The sequence below is a fragment of the Vicugna pacos genome, chromosome 8, assembly GCF_048564905.1.
Source record: "Vicugna pacos chromosome 8, VicPac4, whole genome shotgun sequence".
Taxonomy (NCBI): domain Eukaryota; kingdom Metazoa; phylum Chordata; class Mammalia; order Artiodactyla; family Camelidae; genus Vicugna; species Vicugna pacos.
Window position 1 is genome coordinate 69,852,835 of NC_132994.1, and position 23,489 is coordinate 69,876,323.

Genomic DNA, 23,489 nt, shown 5'->3' on the forward strand with positions numbered 1-23,489 from the left:
GTGAAAAGTAATTCTGCAAATATATCTTTCTTTATAACACGCCAGCACTCAATAGTGAAGCTTCTCTGACTGACTAACTACACAGAATGGTGTTCTGGCATCCTAGCTTCTGAGAACAACTTTCATGTCTTGGAAACTTTAATTATTCTCTTAAAGGGCATGATATGGGACATTTACAATATTTTTAATTTAAAATTGCATAGAAAATGCACAAATTATAAAACTGAAAATCAACTGGGAAACAATGTTCATTTTCTTGATAGAGGATGACAAGTAGATCAGTTGGTGGCTTATTCATTTTTGCTCACATATTGTGTGTAAAGATACGCTGTTTTGCTATTCTTAAGAAAAAAGACTAGAAGGAAATATGGCAAAATGTTCCAATTTGACTAGCTCTAAATAATGGCACTACTGAGGATTTTTATTTTCCATTTTGTTTTCTGATACGTTTCTCATTTGTTTCTATTACTTAAAATATTTTTTCTTTTTTATAAAAAAAAATAGATGATACCATGAAGGATTTTTCTTGTTGCTGAAGAAAAATGTATTTTTATTTTGAGTTTTGTTTAGAGTCATAAATGAAATGAAGTTTATCAGATCTTTTCTCCTTTGAAGTAGTATCTGTTTTGAGATAATTGGAACTTTGATATTCTCAGCTCTTCTTGGACTACAAGGACGTAAATTAATAAAGAATTGAGTTTTGTATTTTATTTGTTAAATATGACAAACTAAATCTGTTCAATTAAGAGGCATTGATAAGAAACAGCTCTTAAGGTGTAGATTTGCCTTATGCAAAAAGTAATACCTATCTTTACAAGACCCCATAATACATTCCTATTTTTTAATTGCTGAGAATCAGCATCTATCATTAGTAGGCTTGTACCTCCTTTTTGTGTTACGTAGTTTAAAATCTTCAGTAAAATAAAGTTAACACTAAATGTCACTTCATAATTGCAGTAATGATCACACAGCTGTGCTTTCCTCAGTTTGTAACACATGTCAGCATCAGTTTAGGAGCTCAGCTTCATTTCCTGCCCAGATAGGATTCTGCAGGCTCTCACCGCGGTGAGAAAGCAGAGCATCCTGTTGGTCACTGCTGGGTTGCAAAGACCGGGGGGGGGGGGGGGGGGGGGTGAAGGTATTCCATCCAGCTCTCGGAAATGCCAGGCTGAGCTCTGCCATTTGCCGTGCTTCTGTCCTTTCAGTATTTATTTACTTGCTTACTTATTTTCTTACTTACTTTTCAAGTATTTTTCTTTGTTAGATTAAGAACCATTTTATTTATGAGTATCTGAATTTTCAAGGAGAAACTCTTACACTTAAATGAACCTGTAAGAAGCCCATAGAAAAGCAAGTGCCTGCAGCGCTAATAATGAGAACTGACAAGGCAGTCCTGCTGGGTTTATTTATGACCTTCTGCCTTTGTTAGCTCTTGTGAGAAATTCCTCTCTAACCATAACAATATTGTTGGAGTTTGGCACTGTACAGAGAAATCCTACCGAGCCCCGAGGCCCACAAACTGGCACTCGTTCAGCTCGTAACAGATTGCTGTGCTTGCTGTAGTTTTACATCTTTCCTTCACTCCTCTTTTATTTAATTCATAAGTAGTTTTCACCAGTCTTTATATACATGCTTTTAAATATATATTGCTTTCACTCTCAGAGCCAAAATCCATTTTTTCCTTAATACAATGTCTTACGCACTTAGTAGTGCTGAGGAAAATCCAGAAGAGAACAGGATGCAGAAAGGCAAGAAGAGACAGGCGTATTCTACACAGGGACAAATCATGGCAAGTCATAACACAGACTGGTGGCCCGTGATGGCACTCCCGAACAGTCGCATGTGGTTACTCATTCCAGAAGTTAAAGTGAGCCTAGTAGAGCAAATTTACCCCCAGTTACAATTTTATGATACTTATTATTTCAACTCCATTTTGATACTTTAAAACCCCTGTTTTCTTTCTTTTACAATCTCCAAATGAAATGGAAAATTTTAAAGCATCAGTTCACAAAGAGTTATGTTTAAAATTGTAGTTTTCTTTGGAAGTAAAAGAAAATCAGTAATTTTGAACATGTAACTCTGCAAATGAGACCCTGGGCGGCAGTGTTTCACGTGGGGTTGTGTAGAGTGTGGGAGGTACGGAAACCCGAAGCAGTGATGTTCAGCATTTCCTCCTGATTGGTCCTGTTTCTTCAGTGTTGCCAGCAATGACAGATTACCAGTCTGTATCAGATTCTGTCTACAGGATTGATAGGCATGTGACCTCTGATTCTTCTGAGACTCCTTAGGTTCAAGATGCCAGCTTCTGTAGGGCACCTGCTCTGTCTGTGTGTGTTGAGCGTTCATCAGTTTGAGAAGATTGGGTTGTCAGGCTGGGCCTCCTGTATCATATGCCATACTGTTAAAATCTATATTTGTATTTTTGCTTTGTTCTGTTTATCTAAAATCTAATTTTTAAAAGTTTTTCTTGGCCATTTTACTCAACTGTGTGCAAACAGTCTTGCTAATGGAGACCATGAGGAAAATGTTATCAAAATACCTTGGCCTGAGAAAATGTGAAAACTGTGCATATGAGCATAATTTTTATTTGTCCAACTTGGTCTTATTTCATTACCATATACTTTTACATTAAGTTTTAACATCTGTTTTGAAAATACTAATATGATTTAATACTACTACTATTCAGCTATTTCCCATCTTTTAAATGGGCTTTTTTTTTTTTTTAATTCATTTGTTGTTTGCCTTAGAGCGGGCACAAACTGAAACTCCATTCATTAAGATGTGCTGTAGTTGTATGTTAAAGACTATTGAAATCTCTAGAGTCACCTTTTTTTTCCCACAAAAAGATTCAAGTGCATAATTTACCGCTGTTAAAATTTTATTGAGCATCAGTCAGTAACTTCTTAGGCATAAAATATACATACATATATTTTTACATATATACAAAAATATATGTTCATGAAATGTTTTATTCTATTTTACATGAATAAGATACCAATGTTTGTCTTCTGCTGTTACCTGATTTTCATTCAAGAGTCATTTCAATAAAAATTACATTATTTTTAATATATATTTCGAGTAATTATTATACATTTTTAGGTAGCCCTCAGATAAATTGATATTTAGGCAGTTTCTAGTTTTTTGCCATTTTAACATCTAGTTTTCTAGATGTGAACAAGCGATATTGTTTTAAACTTATCTGAATACTGTGTGACACAATAAAAATCACAATCATGATGGGTAATATTTATTAAGTGGATTCTTTATTGAACTCACTTAATTCTTTGGCATCTTTGAGTCAGAGATCCATTTTGAAGCTGTGGGATATTAATTCACTTGCCTAACTCACAGCACTAAGAAGTGATGGAGCAGGTTTGAACCATGACTTCACAGCCCGGGCTGATTACCTTTTCCAGTCAATGCCCTCTTTGGTATACAGTGTTTATAATTGGTGATGCTGCGTTTTATAGAAGTGCGAAAAGCTATTTTCTTAGTTATATTAACAATTGATATTATACTGTTTGCCTAACACATAATTATCTGGTAAATATTTGTAAAAGAAGGGAAGGATGCATTCATGCCACTACTATTTACTTATTCTTATAAGTGAGCTATTTTTCTAGAAGTCACTTATAAAATCTCTATTTCTGTATTCAGATGTATTTTGCTTCATAAACAGTATTAAAAAACTGTCTACGTCTGGATTGTGTGAATGGGTATGTGTATATATGCATTTATATACATAGCAACTGTTGATTGGACACTTACTGTATGCTTAATACTTAATTTTTGTACTCATATTTAATCCTCACCATGGCATTGTTAATATTTTCCCCATAGTTTGGTTGGGGAATCTGAGTTCAGTGAGGTTAAGTAACTTGCCCAAGATTGGGTGAAGAAATGATGGAGCCAAGACTTGACTTCAGACTCTCTCCAGAATTTGTGCTTTTAACTGCTACACTATTACTATATGCCTACCTTACAGTAAATATTTAATGAGCACTTATCTGGCGCCAGGCATCACAGTTAGTGCTTTATGTACAGCATTTACCTCATGTGACTCTCCCAGCCACACTGTGAGGGCGTTAACCTCTGTTGTCCTCGTACTAATCCAGATGAGATGCAGAGGCTGGTGGGGCTCAGCCACTTGCCCGAGCCCTTGAGTTAGTGAAAAACGAGCTGGGGTTGGGATCAACTGTGTGGTTCCAGAGCCCAGATTCCTTGTGAGCACTGCCATCCTCAATACACAAAGAGCACTGTTACGATACAAGAAAAATATTCAAAAGAAAACTAGCATGTAATGAATGCTTTTCAGAAGCAGGTCATTAGAGGAGGGGAATAAGATGCAGAAATTCAGAAAGAGGCTTCGTGGCGCTTTTCAGGGATTTTCAGATAGGCAAAGAATTTTAAGTCCAACTTTCTTTCAAAACTTAACGATTTCCTGGTATAAGAGAAATGAAGCCATGTGATGGGTTTGTGAGTCAGGATATTTAGGTGTCTTCCTTGTTTGAAGGTTTTAGAAGGCAATGGAAATGTGAATTTTACCCTTCCGCCTTTTAGAATCTTAATTTGTTTGTGCTGTCTTTGAGACCACTTAGAGTGGACTCAAGTGGTCATCAAAGAAAACTCTCGATTCTACTTGTGGGCCTAGGAACACGCTCCAAGCAACAGGATAATTACCTGTAAGTGTTGGGTACCATAATACCACTGCCTGGCATACGAACGGCTCTGCTGGGAGGAAGCGTGGTGAAGTGTGAAACATGCTGGACTTTGTGACCTAACTCGGGCCCTTAAGGATTTGTCATCACCGTCAGTGCTAGTCGTTGTCGTCGTCTTTCTGTCTGTGACGCTGAACAGGCTTATGACCACCTCCTTTCGAGAAACAGCTGTAAAGTGATACAGTATAAAATAGCTAGATGCTCTTAGGAAGATTTGTTACATAAAATTGCCCTAGAGTGCTAGCACTTGAGGTGTTGACTGACCAACCGCCCCTGTACACAGCTGAAAACAGCCTCTTATTTGAGTGAGTCTGTGAATCATAACTGAAAATGAGAACAGAAAAATGCAGGTTTTTAAGTTTGGCTTTTGGGGGACTGTTGCGTGTGTTGAATTTCATTTTAAAAGATAAAAATAGCCTTCACACAACATTTCCATCTGTAATCTAGGCAGGCTAATGATGTACAAAAATTTCTGGATTCTCTACTTTTTTCTAAAGAATTTAGAAGTTTTAAAAATGATTCCTGTGGAAATAGAAAAACTTACACTTTCTGTTGTTGTTGAGCCATTAGACAGCTTCTATTTTTAAAAAGATAATTAAAACTGTCTTCAAATTTTTAATACTGAAGAAATGAAAGAACTTATTTTTAGATTTTTGGCATGAATACAAAGGGTGATATGAATTTAAGGAAGGAAATTGCAGTTTGAATTGATATGACCTTAGTGTTTATTTGGTTGTTATTATATTTCTAACTTAGTCTTGACTGATTTGACTTCTGTGTCTCATACGTAACTTAATATCGGGAAATAATATCTTGAACTGTAGAAGTGATGTCCTTCACAATTTCAGTGTCATTTGCTTTATTCATTATATTGACCCATTGACAAACATTATAATTCCCATTTTACACCTGAATAAAAGATTAGATTGTCTCATCCATAGCTGATCAATGGTGGCCCCAAGCTTCAACCCCCTCTTACGTCCAGCACTCTTACAGCCTTTTTGGGAACAAATTTTTATTTGTGATTCTCAAGTAGTGAGTCATTATGAGTGTTTTTCTTAACCACTTTCCAGTACTAGAATATTTATTTTAACTTCACTAATAAAATTATTGTTGGAAACCTGTGTTTGTAAACAGAGTGTGGGCAGTCCTTGTCTTACTCATTAAAGAGCTTATGAATGATGGATACAGCTAGGTCACCTGGAAAATGGAGAGAAAAAAAAACTTAGCTCTTTTACACAGAATTTCCCTTCTCTTTTGGCTGCTACTGTCTGGAGGTTCATTTTTAAGCCCAGTTCCTCTCTCTTACTCGACTTGGTTCCAACAGGGCCTGCAGAGCCTTCATCAGTACCCACTGGGACGAGGAAGCAAGGGGAGGGCACACTTCCCTGCCTCTTCCTCACTCTTCGGCTGCTGCGTTTGATTCCACTGTTGTCTTTGCACAGTATCCCCAGTTACACCTGGTTCTGGCTCTCTATCCCACAGCCTCACCCTCGTGGTTAGTAATGACAGTAGCTCACACTTACTGACATCCGACCTCACTAATCCTTCTACTTACAATTTCTCATTTAATTCTCACAACAACTCTTTTTGGCAAGTACAAGTATTTCCCCCATTTTATAGATGAGAAGAGTGAAGCACGGAAAGGTTAAGTATGTTGCACACAGTTGGTGTCAAAGTGCCAAAGCCAGGGTTTGAATGTAAGTGGCCTACTCCAAAGTTTGCACTGTAGCAGATACTAACAGTTCATTAAAAGTCAACATGAGCAGTTCTGTGATAGGTAGATATGATGTGGGATCAATCACAGAGGAAGGAGCTTGTGGCTCATTCTGGTGGTGGAGATGTCAGGGGAGACCTTACCAAGATATTAATGGACATCTTAGAGGGAAGTAGAGGTTAATCCAGTGAACAGTGTGAAGGTGCATTTCAGGTTAGACCAGGTTCTCCCTTCTAATCCACAGACACTGCTACTCCCCTCTCTGGTTGTCTCTTCCAAGCTTTGCTTATTACTGCTCCTCTAGACTTTTTGAATTTCCACTACCAGGTTTATGGTCCACTACTCTCTTTTGTGCCTTCTCTGCTGTTTTAGTTTCATAGTGCTACATTGGGATTTTGTTTTCTATTAATATTATCTGTGAGATTCATATTAACCTTTTTAATTCTAGCTCATTCAGGTTCATTACTGTATAGTATTCCATTTTCTGAAAATATCTCTTGATTTTATATTGATGGAAAATTAGATTGTCTCCTTTTTTTTCTTTTTTTTTTTTTTTTTACAATTACAACACCGAAACAATGCTTCTATGCTTGTATATATCTCCCTATGTACATGTGCCAAAGTATAAACCCAGGAGTGGACATTCTGGGTCATAAGATAAATGCATCTTCAGCTTTACACAGTGTTTACAAATTGAAGTAGTTCTACTAATTTATAATTCCCACTAGCTGTGTCTGAAAAAGCATAAAGTGCATGTTTTTCTTTCTCTAATGTTTTATAATCACGAAATCTCAATTGGAGGTATTACTGTCATTTAGAGGTGAGTATCCCTTGATCATCATAAAGGAACTTAAGTTGCACCCAAAAAATTATGTAAGAGAAACAGTTGTCTTGACCACGTAAAAATGAATGGAGGCAGGACAGCTCTTCCTTACAGAAGAATTCCAATAATAAGTGGGGAAAGAATGAAGGATACAGAAGAAGTTAGGACACCAGAATAATCTGCAGGCAAGATCCACTGATAAATATTAAAATTAGCAGCCAAAACTTTAAGATGAAACAGATACATGCATAGTTGCAAATATATCCCCCCAAATATTTACTAATTACTGTGTAATTTTAACATACAACCACAAATTCTTTGAATTGCCTTCTCCAGGAGGTAATTCCTCTCCCTTGGGTGTGTCTGAACTCAGTGACTCTCTTCTCATGAACAGAGTATGGAAAAGGGAAAATAGTAGCTTGACAGTGGAGAAACCGGACCGCACCTAAACCAGGTGTTCCTAGTTAACATCACCTGTAATAAGTAGTGTTGATATCATACCCCAATGTGATGCTGTGTGAAGAACTTTTCACTTCCGTGGTATTTTTCCCCCAAAATCTGTAACCCCAGTCTAGCCATGAGAAAACACTAAACAAACACAAATTGAAGACCATTCTACAAAACACCTGAGGCGTGCTCTTTAAATGTGTCATGGTTGTGAAAAACAAAGATTTGAGAAATTGTCACAGATTGGAGGAGAGTAAGGAGACAAGGTGAATAAATGTGACATGTATCCTGGATTAGGTCCTGGAACAGAAGAAGGGCATTACTGGAAAGGCTAGTAAAATACAAATGAAGTCTGTAGTTTCATGAAGAATATTATACTAGGAGGGAGGATATAGCTCAAGTGGTAGAGTGCATGCTTAGCATACACAAGTTCCTGGGTTCAGTCCCCAGTACCTCCTCCAAAATTAAATAAACCTAATTATCTCCCTCCACCAAAAAAAAAAAAAAAAGATTAAAAAAAAGAATATTGTACTGATGTCAAGTTCATAGTTTTGATAAATGTACCATGGTTACTATGTAAAATGTTAACAGTAAGGGAAGCTGTGTGAAGGAACACTCCTGCTGTCTTTGCTACTTTTGAGTAAATCTTAAGTCATTTGAAAACAAAAAGTGTTAAAAGCCCAATGAAGGATATAGAACAAGGGTGTATGTTCATGTGGTTCATGTGATGGGGAAAATGTCAAAATAACTAAGTTTTAGTGTTGTTCTACAGATAAAACTTCTCTTTAGTCCATGTAGACTCAGTAAAATTTGTGAGTTGTTTCTTTTTGTTTGTTTCAGTTGCTAATTTATTTGCAGTTTCTATGTCTTACTATTTTAAAGTATTTCATTGCTGTATACTGAAGAAATAAATGTCTCCTGAGGGTTCATGCCTTTTTGCTTTTAAGTTTTATTTTCAGAATTTCTACGTGCTAAGAATTGTACTTCTAAGGTAAACAATAATTTGGGATTTTTTTTTTAACCATGAGAGATACAAAAGGTGGTTTGATTGCTTTTCTGTTATAAAGGTTTATGATATACTTTCAGCAATAAAACCTAGTATCAGAGGACAAGCTCTAAATCTTACATATTTACAGATCTTGTTCATTTGTCAGTTTGCTTTCAAAGCACATGGGTCATTCACACTTAAGGTTTCATACCTGGCATTGACATTTATAAAGCACCAGCCCCAAACCCACATCGCTGCCCCCGCATGTCATAAGAGAGTGTTTCTCCTTTGTAAGTAAATGTCTCAGGAGCCACTGGCTTTGGAATAGAATATAGTTAAAGAATATAATGTGTTAAAGACAAATGCTACTCATAGTTTTTAGACACAGCTGGGCTGTTTTAAGGGTAAAGTCTATACCCTCCAACTCATTTTATCCATTGACTCTTCCACAGAACTGAAATGGGTGGGATGACTATACAGGCTTGTGCAATTATTGTAGTTATAAAGCACATCAGTATTTAACCCTGACTGTATATATTCAGGCATGTTTGTTGTTGTTCTTTTATTCATTAAATTTTATATAGTGCTAAAAATATGTAGATTTTTAGAAAACACTTTACGAATTTATTCTTCAATGGTACCCGTAATTTTAATCATGTTTAAAGCATTACTTGTTCATGAACACTTGAAAATACGAGGGGTTTTGAGGGGGTGCTTTTAAACGTTTGGCACTTCTCATTTGACACCCCATCGTATTTTCTTCCTTGTTAGGTAATATTAAAACTCGGCTTTTGGACCTGTGTTGACTCCCTAGTTCGTAAAACTGTAAGCCCCTATTCCTTGGCACAGGCACGTGAGGTCACTCACGGCTGCCCTCAGTGGCCTCTTCAGCCCCATCCTCTCTCACTCTGCTTTTCCAGCCTCCCTGATGGCGTCCTTCCCTGAGTGGCTGCCTTCCCAGAGTTCTTCTTGCCTCCTGCCGACCGCTTGTCCACAGGGCACACCTTCACTCCTAGTCTGGACCAGACAGCAGCCTCTGGGCAGATGTACCCTGGCTGAAGACATACCATTCTTTACTTTACAACGCTTGTTAATTCACCCCCATCACAGAATTTCTGCTTTTTATTAGAATTTATCTGTTTAGCTGTTTGTATCTCTTCTTCGAGACTTCATGAAAGAAGAACATTTAAGTGTACAAGATCACCTATGACAGGCCAATTTAAATATAAAATGTCATCCACGTATAAAAACTGCCTTCTACCTGTTTTTCCTACTTCCTCCCACCCACCCGCCCCGGGGCTCCGTCTGCAGACCTAAGAGAGGGCATGCTTGCCTAAGGGTAAGACTCGGGGCAAATATCCATCACCAAATTATTCCGTGTTCTCACTTTATTACGTAGCTTTAATTTCACCAGTAGTCTGTCATTTGTATTAACAAGTACAGTTTTAAAGATACCATTGCTCCTAGAATAACGAAGGGCCAGCAGTTATTCAAAGGTGAGTCTTTGCTGTGTTTTCAGCACTGACTTGGCCTTCACTTGAATCGGGAAGGGTCTTGGCTATGTTGGCCAATGGGATCAGTTTAAAAACATTTCAGTTGGTAAGAACAATGGACTGGAACTAACAGGATGCTGTAGTCTCCTCATGTAAGAAAATGTACGTAATATCTGTGCTGCTGAGAATGGTAGTTACAGTTGTTCCCACTAAAAACCAAATCTCCATGATCATGTGTCATCATTATCACCTGAGAGGGTCATCCTACAGTTATAACCAAGAAGGGTAGTGTTATTTCCAGATGAAAGTTAACCCCAAATTTCATATAACCAGAAGATAACTATAAAATACATTTTCTTACACAAATTATTTTTAAGTTCAAGACAGCCCATGCTGTGTTAAAGGGTCTATTTGTTGCTATTCCTAGTCTACACAATGTCTCGAGACTGCTGTTAATAGTGGAAGAGTAGAGAATTTCCCTGGGCAGAGTTCAAAAACGGAGAATAATTTAGGATCCCCCTGAGGCCTGTGCAGTGGGAAAAAAAATCCCCTTACATGATGCATATTTCATACTTACATTGTTTACCACGTCTCAGTTTAGAAAGGCAGCACACTTCACATCAGCGGCCCTAACTCAAAGACCTCTGACCATCACGTTTATTTTAGGTGCTGATTTTTTTTTAAATCAAAGGAAGTATAACCGTTATAAACATTTTTGCTTATGATAGTATGCTTAACTCTGAATCCTGCTTTTGTGAAGTATCAGTTTAGCTAATTACCCTGTAAATGTCCCTTTAAAATGAGATTTACGCATAATAGAATCCTTGCTTGAGAAAGAATGCAGATGAATCAGGTGAAAGTCATCTCCCCAAAAGCGGTTCTTGGTTGCCTCTCTTACAATGAATTCTGACTTGTTAATTTTCCTTGTGTTAGCCCTGGCTTTGGATATGAAGTAATTGTCATTTTTTGAGCTCATGATTATCTTCAAATTAAGATCAGACTTTTTTTTTCCAGCTGAGTTCATAAATCTTAAGGCTAAGAATTGTATATATTTTCGCATATAAGGAAGAGATAAATACTTGCTATTTGAACATATTTAAGTAGAAAGTAAGATATACATAACTTTGTAAGAAGATGCCACAGGCCTAAAAGTTAGTGCTTAGAAGGATTTTCCTCATGGATTCTGTCTGTCTGTGCCTTTGCATTTTTTAAATTCACTTAGACAGGAAGTCTAAGCTTTTAACTCATTTGCTGTCTAGGCAAATGAAAGCAGCAAGGACTTAGGTGGATGTCTTGAAATACACTGTTAACACAGGTTTGTGCTAAAAAGAAGCCTACAAACATGGAAATTAAACAGTCACTGTGAGGTTTTTCCTTTTGTGCATATATGTCAGTCAAATTATTGTCTCCCTTCTAACATCAACTTCAAGGTGTGTTTGTATCTCATGTCCAAAGTAATAGTTCTAAAATAAGGTTGGAGGGTATGAAGTGATTTTACAGTGTTTCCAAAGAGCTAAGCATCTAATGAGGCTGGATGCTTGGCCTCTGGGATGTTAACTGGGAACAGAGGGCCGCGAATTCATTGCTAAATTTTAATAGCGATCTCAGTCGTTTTCAGTAGGGCATTTATGGTAAATATTTAGAAATGCTTGCATGTGCTGGCTTACGGTATATAGTGTTTGCAGCTGTATTTTACTGTAGAACTTACAGATTCAGTGGCATTCACCAGTGACCAGTCAGATCCTCCTCTCTTTAGCACACCTGGCACGAGGAGTCACTGCCCTTAGAAAGTTAGGGTCCAGTAGGAGAGAGGGAAAAAAAACTACACGCCTGGATTTCATACTCAATATTCTAAAAAGGAGAAGAGGCACTATTTCTGCTTTTGAAGATGACTGAGAGACTTTTTAAAAGACCATTGAGCTGACATTTTAACCTGTGCTTCAAACCCCTGGGAAGTCACAGTGAGAAATCATTAACTGTATCCTATTAAAATCCTTAAACAAGAGACCTGAACTAGTCTCATTGATTGAAATATCTTCTCTGTTTCTAATTCAGTGTTTATCCTCATGCTCTCTTGGGGTTCTTCTGAGCAAGAGATGCCCAGTGTGTGTGATGCTCTGCGATTCTCTACCAGTGGCTGATCTAATACCGTCAACTAATTGTATTGAGAACTGTAGCTGAGAGTATTTTGGAGTTGATTTGCTTAAAAAAAAAAAACCCACTTATTTAATTAAACAAGGGAGTAAAATTTTCTAACTTATTCCCAGTTCAAGACAGTACGACATCACCAGCATTGACTGAATTTATCCTTCAGTAAACTTATTAGATAAATTGAATACCATCAAAACCAAAGATGTCTCTTGATGTCATAAGATATGAATGTAAAATATTTTAGGGAGGATTGTATACAATATTTATCCGTAAGGGGGTATTTATACTTAATGTTTTATGTCTATTTTATATATTTGTAGCTCTCTAGAAACTCCTCCTGTGCTCCTTTGTGGCATGTTCTTATATCCTTTCCTCCATTGCTGTCCTCCCCCACCCTGTCCCATCTTATTGAATCAGGAACATATTTGTGCTGTATGTAAATTCATAAGTGTTTCTCTTGTCAGAGTCTGGTAGGATTGTTATTGCTCCCTGATGGCATTTCATTCGAAGCGCAGTGAAATCTCTTGCACTTGTCACTTGGATTAGAATGAACATTTTACATGGGCAGAGGATGGAAGGGTGATGATTATAGAGGGAAAGTCTTTGCAGGGAAATTCCATTAAAATTAAATTTTAAAGTGAAACAAGCTTTTTAAAAAAGTCATTGATTTTCTAAAAATAAACTAACCATTGGTAGTAAGAGTTATTTTTGGGTGTGCTGGAAAGTATTCTGTATTCTGAGTGATGTCAGATGTTGAAAACCCAACTTGATAGCAAGATTTTACCAAATCAGATCGTCATGGCAAAGTACTGAATTTACTATGCATGAGCCCGTGAAGTCATTGCCTTACTCATCACTCCGTCAGTAAAGAGTCAGGATGTAAGGAATGCTGTGGGGCAGGGGGACTCCAGCCCCTTAAAAGAGTCCTCCCTGCAATTACCTTACCTGCCAGCTTTCCAGCAAGATAAATGGAAGCACTGTAGCTTGAAGGTGTCTTGGTTAGAATGAGATGCAGTAAGGTCTCTCTGTTCTTTACAGGCATCATAGATCTGATAGTGCTTATAAAAGAAGGATAGAGTTGGTGCCCTGCTGACTAAATTGTCCTCTGGAGGGGTATTAGTTACAGAGCTTCTTTGTTAACTAGGCTGAATGTTTAAACCACTGTTGAACTTCTTTTATTAACATGTTGTTAAGATAGCTATACATATGGATACCCTAAGTATCTGCAGGGCGGGAATATTTCTCTGTAATTTACATACAAAAGTTACGTGTGTGTATAACAGTAATATAGAAATTACATCTTTTTATTACTCTTCTGTTACACTGAAGTGTAGTCAGCACTGAAATTCTGATGACAAGTGAACACTAAGAAAGCCACCATTTTTATATTTTTCTCTTGATATTTCCTTGATCAGCTTGTTGAATAACAGACATGTTTTTCATGCCTTTGCAGCTTGAATGAAGCTCTCTTAACACCCATCCGTGTCACTTTTTCAACCATAACATGGAATTTAAGGGAGGACAGGGAAGAAATTAATAGGTTGTGCAGAGAATTTAAAAATTTTCAAAGTAACAATTTGATTTTTTAGAAAGAAACATTTGCATAAAATTATTTAACTTCAAATAATGATTTTTTAAATTGAATCTTCATTATCTTTTCTATGTTTAATTCCATTTTGTAGTATAATAGAAGATAATTATTTTATATCTAGTTACCCACCAATTTTTTTTTTTTTAAAGAAAGCATGAAAAACATGTTTCCTCCCAACTGATTCTTGTGTCATGGACCCCTGTTGATGAATGATACATGTTTGTTAGGTGTTAGGGTATCTGTACGCGGAGCTTACCACCCATTCTTACTGGGGGCTCCCCAGGTTAGTCTGTGGTTGCCACTCTGTCTTCCAGGTGGGTGTAGTTGTGGAGTCAGTCCCTGTTCTTGGTGAAGCTTGTACAGTTCCTAACGCACTTGGGTCACCATGCATTTCAGCTGAGACCTGTCCTCTGCTTTCCCCGAGGGAAGAGGTAAAGGCATCAGAAGCCATACTAGATACCGCAGGTCGGCACTCTTTATGTAAGGGCCAGATCGTGAAGTTTTTAGGCTTTGAAGGGCCACAGGGTCTCTTTCAGGGTTTTCGTTGCAGCTCGAAAGCAGCCACAGACAGTACTTAAAGGAATGGCTGTGGCTGTGTTCCAATAAGACACTGAAATTGGCATTTGAGATATTTTTCACATACCACAAAATATTACTCTTTTTATCTTTTTCAGTCACTTAAAACTGTTTGGCTTGTGGGCAGAGCAAAAATAGGTAGGGTCTGATTTTAGCCCGCCTGCTTTGGAGAGCGCACAGGTGTGTGTCCCTTTGCACCTTTATGAGATGGTTATATCAAGTTAGGAAAGAAATGCCTTGGGAGCAGGCACTTCAGGAACCATCCAAGACCTAACCACTCTTCCACACCCCCAGCCACCCTGGCTCTGAGACTGTGCCCGGGGGTTGGTGGGGCAGGGGGCAGCATTCAGTCTCAGGTGGGAGAAACAGATGGAGTCCTGTCCTGTCGTCCCTTTCAGCACTCAGCACGTCAGCATGCGTGGACATCTGTTAGCTTAAGTTTTGTTTGAGGAACTCAAATAATCGCCTTGATTGCTGAAATGTGAGTACTTTCTGCATTGTATGTAGCATGTTACTTGCTTAATAATCTTCCTCTGTTTTTACCTAGCTTCACAAAAGTTGTGTTCAGTCTGAAAGTCTGAATCAAACTATTGCTGAACCCATGATCAAGTTGAATACAATGTTTTACCAGCTGAATATGTGCAAAATCTTGCGTCTCGTCTCGTCTGTGTGCCCTAAGTTGAAGTGTTTATATATTGTTTCTCTGAATTCTCAAAATGTGATTCAGTTTGTCTCATTTTATTTTGGAGATCTGATGATACTTTTTCTAGGGGTGATATTTTCAATCACTATTTTTATGTTTCTTATTCATAAGTGCAGTTATGACATTGAAGATTATTCTCTATTTTACTTGGATGTTAATTTTAGCATAAAACATTTTTGTTTTTCTCTAACATTCATCTTTTTGTAACGTTTTCATCAGCTATTCTTTAGAATGTGTTTTTAATCATTGGCAATTTTGATGTTAAAAAGAGAAGTAAATAATATAACAGATGATTAACAGATAAACTTTCCAGGAGACTAGGATCCTAATCCTGAATTTGCTTTGTGACATTTTGGGGTACCCTGAAAAGCTATAACCAACTCTGCTTTACCTGGCCTCTTTTGTAATTCCGGTCTAGATTCATTCTTCAAATTGTAAGCATCTTCCTCCACCAGTTTGCAAAGCCCTAGTTTTAGCAGTCCCAGTAGTAAGCAGAGATAAAATTAAACATTAATAAAATTGCATGAGTGGAAGGTGTCAATTAGGATTGAATATGCTTTGCAGATGGTGGCATAACCTGGTATTTCTGATCCCATTCTGCAGTATTTAGTCCTCGATTATCAAGACAAATATGTTTTATCCTGCAGCTTAGCCTTGAGCGCTCGTTCGGCACCTAGCTCTGGGCGTTACCTGCCTGGGTTTGCAGGCTTAGTGATCTGGGAGCCCAGGCCTGCGCTCAGGTTCGGGCTGCTGCTGGCAGGGGCCGCATTCGAGAGCCGGTGCTGCGGCGGGGAGGAAAACCAGGGTGAAGACTCTGTCCTCCTCTGGCTCTGATGAGGGTGAGAAAGACAGGCTCCTCCTTTTCTCTCATTCTCCCTTCTTCATCTCAGCAGATGCTGTCTGTTCTCCGTGGTTCAACTAGTAACAGTAACTTTGACTCTCTGACCTTTCGCTTCTGTATCTGTCAAATGGGGATTTTAATAACTGCTGTAGAGGGTGTTATGATAAAATTACAGGACTTTATAGATTGTTGAACTTAAAACTGTTACAAAAAGTAAGATTTAACATTAGGACTCATTTCTGCCAACATAACTTCAAAGGGACTTATTTTCACAATATGAGATAAAAATACACATGCCACTCTTATAACAGCACTTCCGCAATTACTTAAAATGGAAGAATTGCTCACCAAAAGTTTGGTTAAAATCTTGACTGTTACTACATTAGAAGTTTGGGATTCAGACAGCCCTCCGATGCTGATTTCAAAATAGAAGGATCCAAAGTCTCTGGTTTTCAGTTTAATGAAATGATCATTTACAAATCAGGCATGTCATTCAAGTGGAACATCACCACCTAGAGTGCTGTTTCCTGTGACTTTTTGAACAGGTTTATTAGACTAGATACTGACAGCTTAAAGGAAAGCTATAGGATAGTTTTATGAAAGAGAGGTGGAACTCTATTCACTTTTTAGCGATAGACCAGATCCTGTGGGTTCAACTTATAAGAGACGTCATTACAGTCTTCTAGTAACAAGTGGCCATGCTCTGAATTTTGAGCATTACCTAGCAAAACTCTGATGCTGAAGGGGGCTTTGTTATGGTTTTCAATTAGTGTTTTAAACATGTATTGGTCCAAATATGTGTTAATCTAATAAATACACACTGTTTCTTTCTTTCTTAGGATCTGTCTGGCTCCATCGATGACCTCCCCACCGGAACGGAAGCAACTTTGAGCTCAGCAGTCAGTGCATCCGGGTCCACGAGCAGCCAAGGGGATCAGAGCAATCCGGCTCAGTCGCCTTTCTCTCCGCATGCATCTCCCCATCTCTCCAGCATCCCTGGGGGCCCATCGCCTTCTCCTGTCGGCTCTCCTGTAGGAAGCAACCAGTCCCGATCTGGCCCAATTTCTCCTGCAAGTATTCCAGGTATTCATTTCTTAATAATTATTATTTTACTCTGTAAGAAATACAGACCTAGTGTTTTATCAATAGCAACAGCAACATATGTACCATTACTATTATTATTATTATTTTTTTTACTATTTAAAAACCTAAGGATTTGACCATGTGTTAGGAGTATAACTCTAAATTATCACCAAAGCATACAAGACTCCCAGTTCCTAAAGATACTCAAGTAATGAACATAAACACTCAGTGAATACAATCACGAATTTCTTTGATATTTTCAGCTTACACATTTCCCTTAACTTATGCAGAAAATTATTTATTCTCTTAGCATATGTTTCATAATGATTCTGTTAAAGAAGATCCTCTGTTGATAAGTGCCACTAAGGTGAGATTGTTGGGTAGTACTAGCCCTAGTTTTTAGGGTTCTTTTAAATTTATACCACGGCATTTATTTTTAAAAATATTTTCAGTGTTTGTACTTATCGGTGTCTTAATTTGCCAGCACACTTCCAAGGCCTTGTTGTTAATAGCCTTACCTTCTAACTTTGATATTAAGGAGTTCCTGTTCCAGTTAACCTCTCGCAGTCAGCTGTTTCAGTGGTCATACTACTTCTGTACTTTTTGCTTCCTTTATTATGTACTTGAGGTTAGTTACTTGTTTATTGATCAGTTGCCTCATCCTCATTCAGCTTTCTTTCTTACATCAAACATCATCATTTCAGACCCACCAAGCAACTAGCTTTCTGTTATCTGCAAACTAGATGTAATTTATTTTTCCTGTGTAACTTTTGCTAGGGTAATGCTGGTGGCTGCCAGAAAAGCACTTTTGACTAATCTGTGAGAATTGATACTGCATTGCTGATAAATTTTCTGAAAGTTTATTATCTTGAAAATGTAGATGGTAGTTTTATCCCTTTTTACTCCTTTACTCTTTTTATATTTTAAATAAATACTTATTATTGCATGTTTTATATATATATATACAGATGTATATGAACATATGAAAAATGCTAATTATGAAACATAACTATCAAGTGAGTACTTACGACCTACTGTCCAGTTTGAGTCTTACCAGTATTACTGTCTCCACCTGTATATTCCTTCTTTATCTCTGGCCCTATACCTCTCCCCTGTCTCAAATATTCTCTGAAAATATTTTAAATCACTCTTTTTGGGTTGTTTGGGGATTTGTTTTTTTTTTTAAGAATTTTATTATACCTATCGGCTAGAGTATATATTGTTAGTTTTATGTAGTTATGAGTTTTATTAGAAATATATCATATTTTAAATGACTATGTAATTTATTAACCATACTGAGACACTTCTGAGTATATAAGGGTTGCTATTAATAATTGCAGTAGAACAGCCATAAACCATGAAGGTCTGAGCAAATGAAGAAATGTGCTCACCCCAATAATACTGCATGTGGCCTCCTCCAAGTTAGTTTTTTGACTAAATATTATGGTCCTAAGACCCATATGTTGAATATACCTATATTTTAATACATTTTTGTTAAGACATTTTTATGTTACCTTTCTTTCAAAAATATTTGTCCTCATAATGATTGTCATAAAACCTGGATTTACCTGCTTTTTACATTTTTAAAGCTATATATACTCTGTATTCCAGAATTCCTGAGGCAATTTTTGGTATTGAGTTGGTTATTGAGATACTACTTACCTGAACATTGGAAAGTTATAAGTAACATAGTGTATTTGTCAAAGAAGAACTTACTCCTTCTTTCTGAATTGGATCAAAAGGACTTTCTTAATAACCTGAATGAAGACTTTTCTGAGGTATAAAGATACTTTTGTTTTTCATTTGAAATCCCTGACATGGGTTGTTCGCAATCTGACAATTTTCATATGTATATTTATCATTCCAGATGGGGATTTTGAAACTTCTATTTCACTGTTTGGATTTTGATATAGTGTAGAACACACGTAACCCTACAAAAGAGCTCGCTTTGGATGTGTGATAGTACATGTTGTAGAGGAGGCAGATGGAACTGGTCCCAGAGTCCGGTAACTTAGTTGTGTTTTGCACACGATGAAGTTGGTGGATGACACGTCTGATGACCTATTAGCCCTGTCACAAATAAGGCCGGTCCTTCAGAGTACCTGCAGGGGGAACCTGAATGTCAATTTTCTCTGCTAACTTCTTGGGAAAGTGAGTTTTTAATAGAAAACTTTCAGCTTTCTTGGGAATGATGCTTAAGGCTAATTGTTTTTTAAACTTGTGTCAGAAATTCTAACTGCCCAGGGCCAGGGCCTACATTTTACTTCATCGTATGGCAGCCGGTATTACTCTCCGTGACGCCTGATCACACTGGTCAGTGAAGTTCAGTACAGGGAGGAGGTTACACAGCGGAAGTTCCACTTGTTTTCAGAAGCATGTCAGTCAAGTTAATTCGTAACTAACTTTGCTGAGTGTGACGCTGCATACTAACAGAATTATATGAAACTTCTCAAACAGAACATTTCTTTAAGTTATTTTAAGGGGAATACCCTCTTAGAAAATCTGCTGAGCAGTTTTGGCATTTATTCACTTTTCTCCCTGGTAAATTACAAATAACATTTGAACTGGACAGACTTTTAAAATCATCATATCTCACCTCATTTTGTTGCCACTTACTGTGTAATCCTGGACAAGCCTCTGATCCTTTGTGCCTCAGTTTCTGCATCTGTAAAGATAATAATCACATCTCATAGGGTGTACTACGATTAAATGTGTTACTACGTATAAAGCAGGCATGTAGCAAACATTCAGCGCATGTTAATTATTGTTGTGATTGCAGTCATCATTATTCACACTGAGGTGTTGAGACTTGTCCATGACCATTACTGTCCAGAACAGCACAGCTGGCTTTGGCAACAAGTCTTCTGATTCCTAATCCACTGGGGCTCTGTGCTGTTCAGAAGATATGTATTTAAAGTTTCCAGTGATGATTTGCTGTGTTCACTGAGGTTGTTCAGTTGGACCACAGGAGCTAGCCATAAAAGCATAATGTATTTTCACAAAGTTGAATTTATTTTTCTCCTAACTTGAAAAAAAAAAGATAGGTCATCGGTTGCTCTTCTTGGTTGGATGTGTCTCGGAAGGTTAAGAGGAGACAGAAGACAAGCATCTAGACCCTTGCTTCACTCGGACTATAGGCAAATCGGTTTCTGTGCGATATGTTGGGCAGGAAGTCTAGCATAAAATTTAACAATAGATGAAGTTCAAAATCCTGGGTTGTTTCTCACGCATTTTGCATATATCGAGACAACGTCAGCCCGCCCTCTCTGTGTTCCTGCCCAGGGGCTGCCACGTGCACTTGAGCAGGCTGCTTACTGGGCCAGGGCCATTGGCTGGAGGAGAAAATGGGAGCTGAAATTCAGGCTGCTCTCCTGGTGGAAGGGGCACCCTTTTATAGTTGACACAAAGGAGCCACAGCTGTCAGCACCCTTGCCCTGGACCTCTAGGTAGTCACCTCCGTAGCTTGAGTCCGCATACCACCTGTTTCTCTACTCTGTTCCCACAGCTAAGCCCAGAGACATGAAAACATACATTTTTGATAGATGAGCATCAAAAATTTTATGTGGTGTTACTTTATGGGGTGTGTTAAGAATCATGCAGGTTTTTATTGAAAAAAAATTTTGGTCTTCTCTTTCCCTCCATTTAGCCTATGTGGCTTCTGTTGTGAAATTTTTTTAAGATGATCATAAAGTTGATTTTTTTTTGGCTTTTTATTTAACTATTAAGTACAAGCGCTCTTCCTTGGAGAGTAAGCGATCCCTTAGGCTCATTGATTAATCTCACCTCTGCCTTTTCCCAGCTCTAGTCCTTACATTAAATTTTGTTGATCTGTACATTAGAGCCTATGATAATTTACAGTCTACCTTTATTTGCTTCTGAGTCTGTACCAGTGAAATACCAATGTCAGGTAGAGAGTGCATGGTTCCTCACCCAGAGCGTAATAGTCAAACTGCTGCTTTGGGAACATCTGTTTGGAATTTCCCTTTATTTTTCTGTCTGTAGCCTCTTGCTTTCTTTTCTCTCCCTTCCTTCCTCTCATTCCCAGCACTAACTTGTTTTTCCTGACCTCACTTCTCTCCCATTACCTCCTGCTATATCTTGCTACTGCCTCTCCCTGTGTCACAGATTGGCTCTTTCAATCATTGTCTCTCCAGCAAGTCATTGTTAAAATGTGCAGCTGTTGTGTAGCTGATAGCTGCGGAGAGGGAAAGCCAAAATGTTTGAGGGGATTCTTCCCAGTGCTGCTTTCCTGGGGTTTGTCGAAAAAGAGCAATCATTTTTCTCCATCTTTGCGCTGGCAAATGAAATTGACAGCTAATGAGAAGTATCACAGAGGTAGATAAACAAAAGCCCAGTAAAGCATCCTGAATGGCTGAGTCTGTTTCTTGCCTGTTAAACTGTTTCTCCACCCACTGCAAATCTGCCCTCCTATCATGCTGCCTCACGAACGTTGTGAGTGTCATGGGAACAACTTCTGTAACACACTGGCACTGTATCAGCCCTGGCACATCCCTAACTCAGTGGGGCTTTTCCTTCCTGCGTTCTTTGGAAAAGCAGGATGGAGGTTTTTCTGTGGTAAGTAGCCACATGGATTCTCTCCCTTTGTTTGCACATTACTGGGCTCCAGCATTGCAGCTGTCTGTAGTTGGAAGGGAAAGGATTCAACCTGGTTGTTTAAATCTAAACAAGCATTTGAGGACAGAAATGTAAACGTTACACATTCCCCCAAGGCCATTATACATTTTCTTGGTTCTTACTTATCGTTTTCATTTCCCTCTCTTCTTCATATTGATGTATTTATATTTAGAGACAGAAATGAAATCTCTCCATCTTTCTAATTGGTAGTGTGCACGTATACACGTATTTAAATAAAGGAAAGCTAATGTCGGGTGCAGTTGATTCTGAAATGTATGGTATTAAACATTTTGTTTTCCTTCTAATAAATGATCCAGTTGCATTGTACTTTTGCTGCTTCCTGGATTGCAGCCTGGAGTTTTTTACCTTGGTTTAAGGAGAATAAACTCAGGTCTTGAACGTATTGTTCAGGTCTTACACCAGGCCTAATTTGTCCTAACACATAGTGGAAGCTGACACAGCACAACATCAGAATGCATTGCTGTTGCCAGAAGATTTAGTGGATGTTAATTCCACTTGTCTTGCCTCCAGAGCCAACCATTACAGTTTACTAACAAAGCAAAAATGTAAACAAGCTGAACTTTTTTAATTTTTATTTTATTGGCCGAAGTCTTTTGTCAGCTTTTTCCTCCATGTGCTGTAAGCAGCAGCAGTGTTTAAATATTAAGAAGGGTGAACACACGGTGGGGAGGGTGGTGATGGGCAGGCAGGTATTAACTGTTCATAACCTGATAAACATTTTTGTCTATTAAAACTTCAAATGTTTGGACTGTTGAAGATTGTTCATGGGTTTTATTAACAAAGATCTAAGGTTAGAAACTGTAAATTCCTGAATAGATTTTCACCCACTCTTTTTTTTTTTTTTTTTAAGCGTTTGACATTTGTACCACCAAATCCAGTTTTAGGTGGAGTTAAGTCACTTTGATCTGACAGCGAAGGGGCTATTGATTATAATAGACTGGGGCTGAAGAGAGAAAATTAGGTATTCTCATTAGTGTCATGATGAAGAGACATTTGTTTCAAGCTGTTCTTTTTCTGGCATAGTACTAGGTGTTTATTATGAGAAAACCAATCAAAGAGCATTTTCCTAGCTGTCATAGACAGAAATAAAATAAAGTTTCATCAGATATGAAAGTAAAACTCCCTCCTTTTAGGTTTTATGTGCTTAGCTGTTTGAAGTGTCTCACCTCCCACCGCGCTCCTCCCCAGACTGACTGCTGGCCACAGGAGAGCAGGAGGCCGTGGGCCAGGCTGGTCTGAGAGCGGAGAGACTGTAAAGGTGGAAGGAGGAGGGCAAGGGGAGAGCAGTCTTTCATCAGTCTTTCAAGAGCTGCCCTCTTGGTCCGATCTTTTTCCATTTGTGCCTCCCTCCCCAGAAGCTTTCCTTTCCTCCCTTTCCAGCCAGCTGGAGCCTTTCCCCCGGAGCATCTCTGCACACGTGCCTCCCTGGGCGGAGCGGCTCACACAGGCTCATACCTGGCAAATAACTTAAGTTGCCGTCCTTTGAAAAGGATCACAGGTTTTAAGAGCCTGCAGAAATGGCTTTGCCAGAGATAGCCCTTCCACTCTCATAAAGCACCAGTTACTTTATGGTTAAGCCTGATTCTCTGAAGCTTTATCATGTCAGTTCCTGGATGGTGAATGATGCATCCAGCATACCAACTAACCATAATGAATTTGTACCCCTCAGGAGAATCTTAGACACTAAAAGAATGAATTCCAA

At 38.2% G+C, this 23,489-nt stretch overlaps 1 protein-coding gene across 8 annotated transcripts in view; it reads left to right on the top strand.

Annotated features, from left to right (window-relative positions):
* ARID1B (AT-rich interaction domain 1B) overlaps positions 1–23,489 on the top strand; it is a 380,554-nt gene that overhangs the window by 250,389 nt on the left and 106,676 nt on the right. For all 8 annotated transcript variants that reach the window (XM_072966099.1, XM_072966096.1, XM_072966101.1 and 5 more), the window contains one exon: positions 16,888–17,131. In XM_072966099.1, coding sequence (XP_072822200.1) covers positions 16,888–17,131 — 244 coding nt within the window. The remainder of the gene's footprint in view (positions 1–16,887; positions 17,132–23,489) is intronic.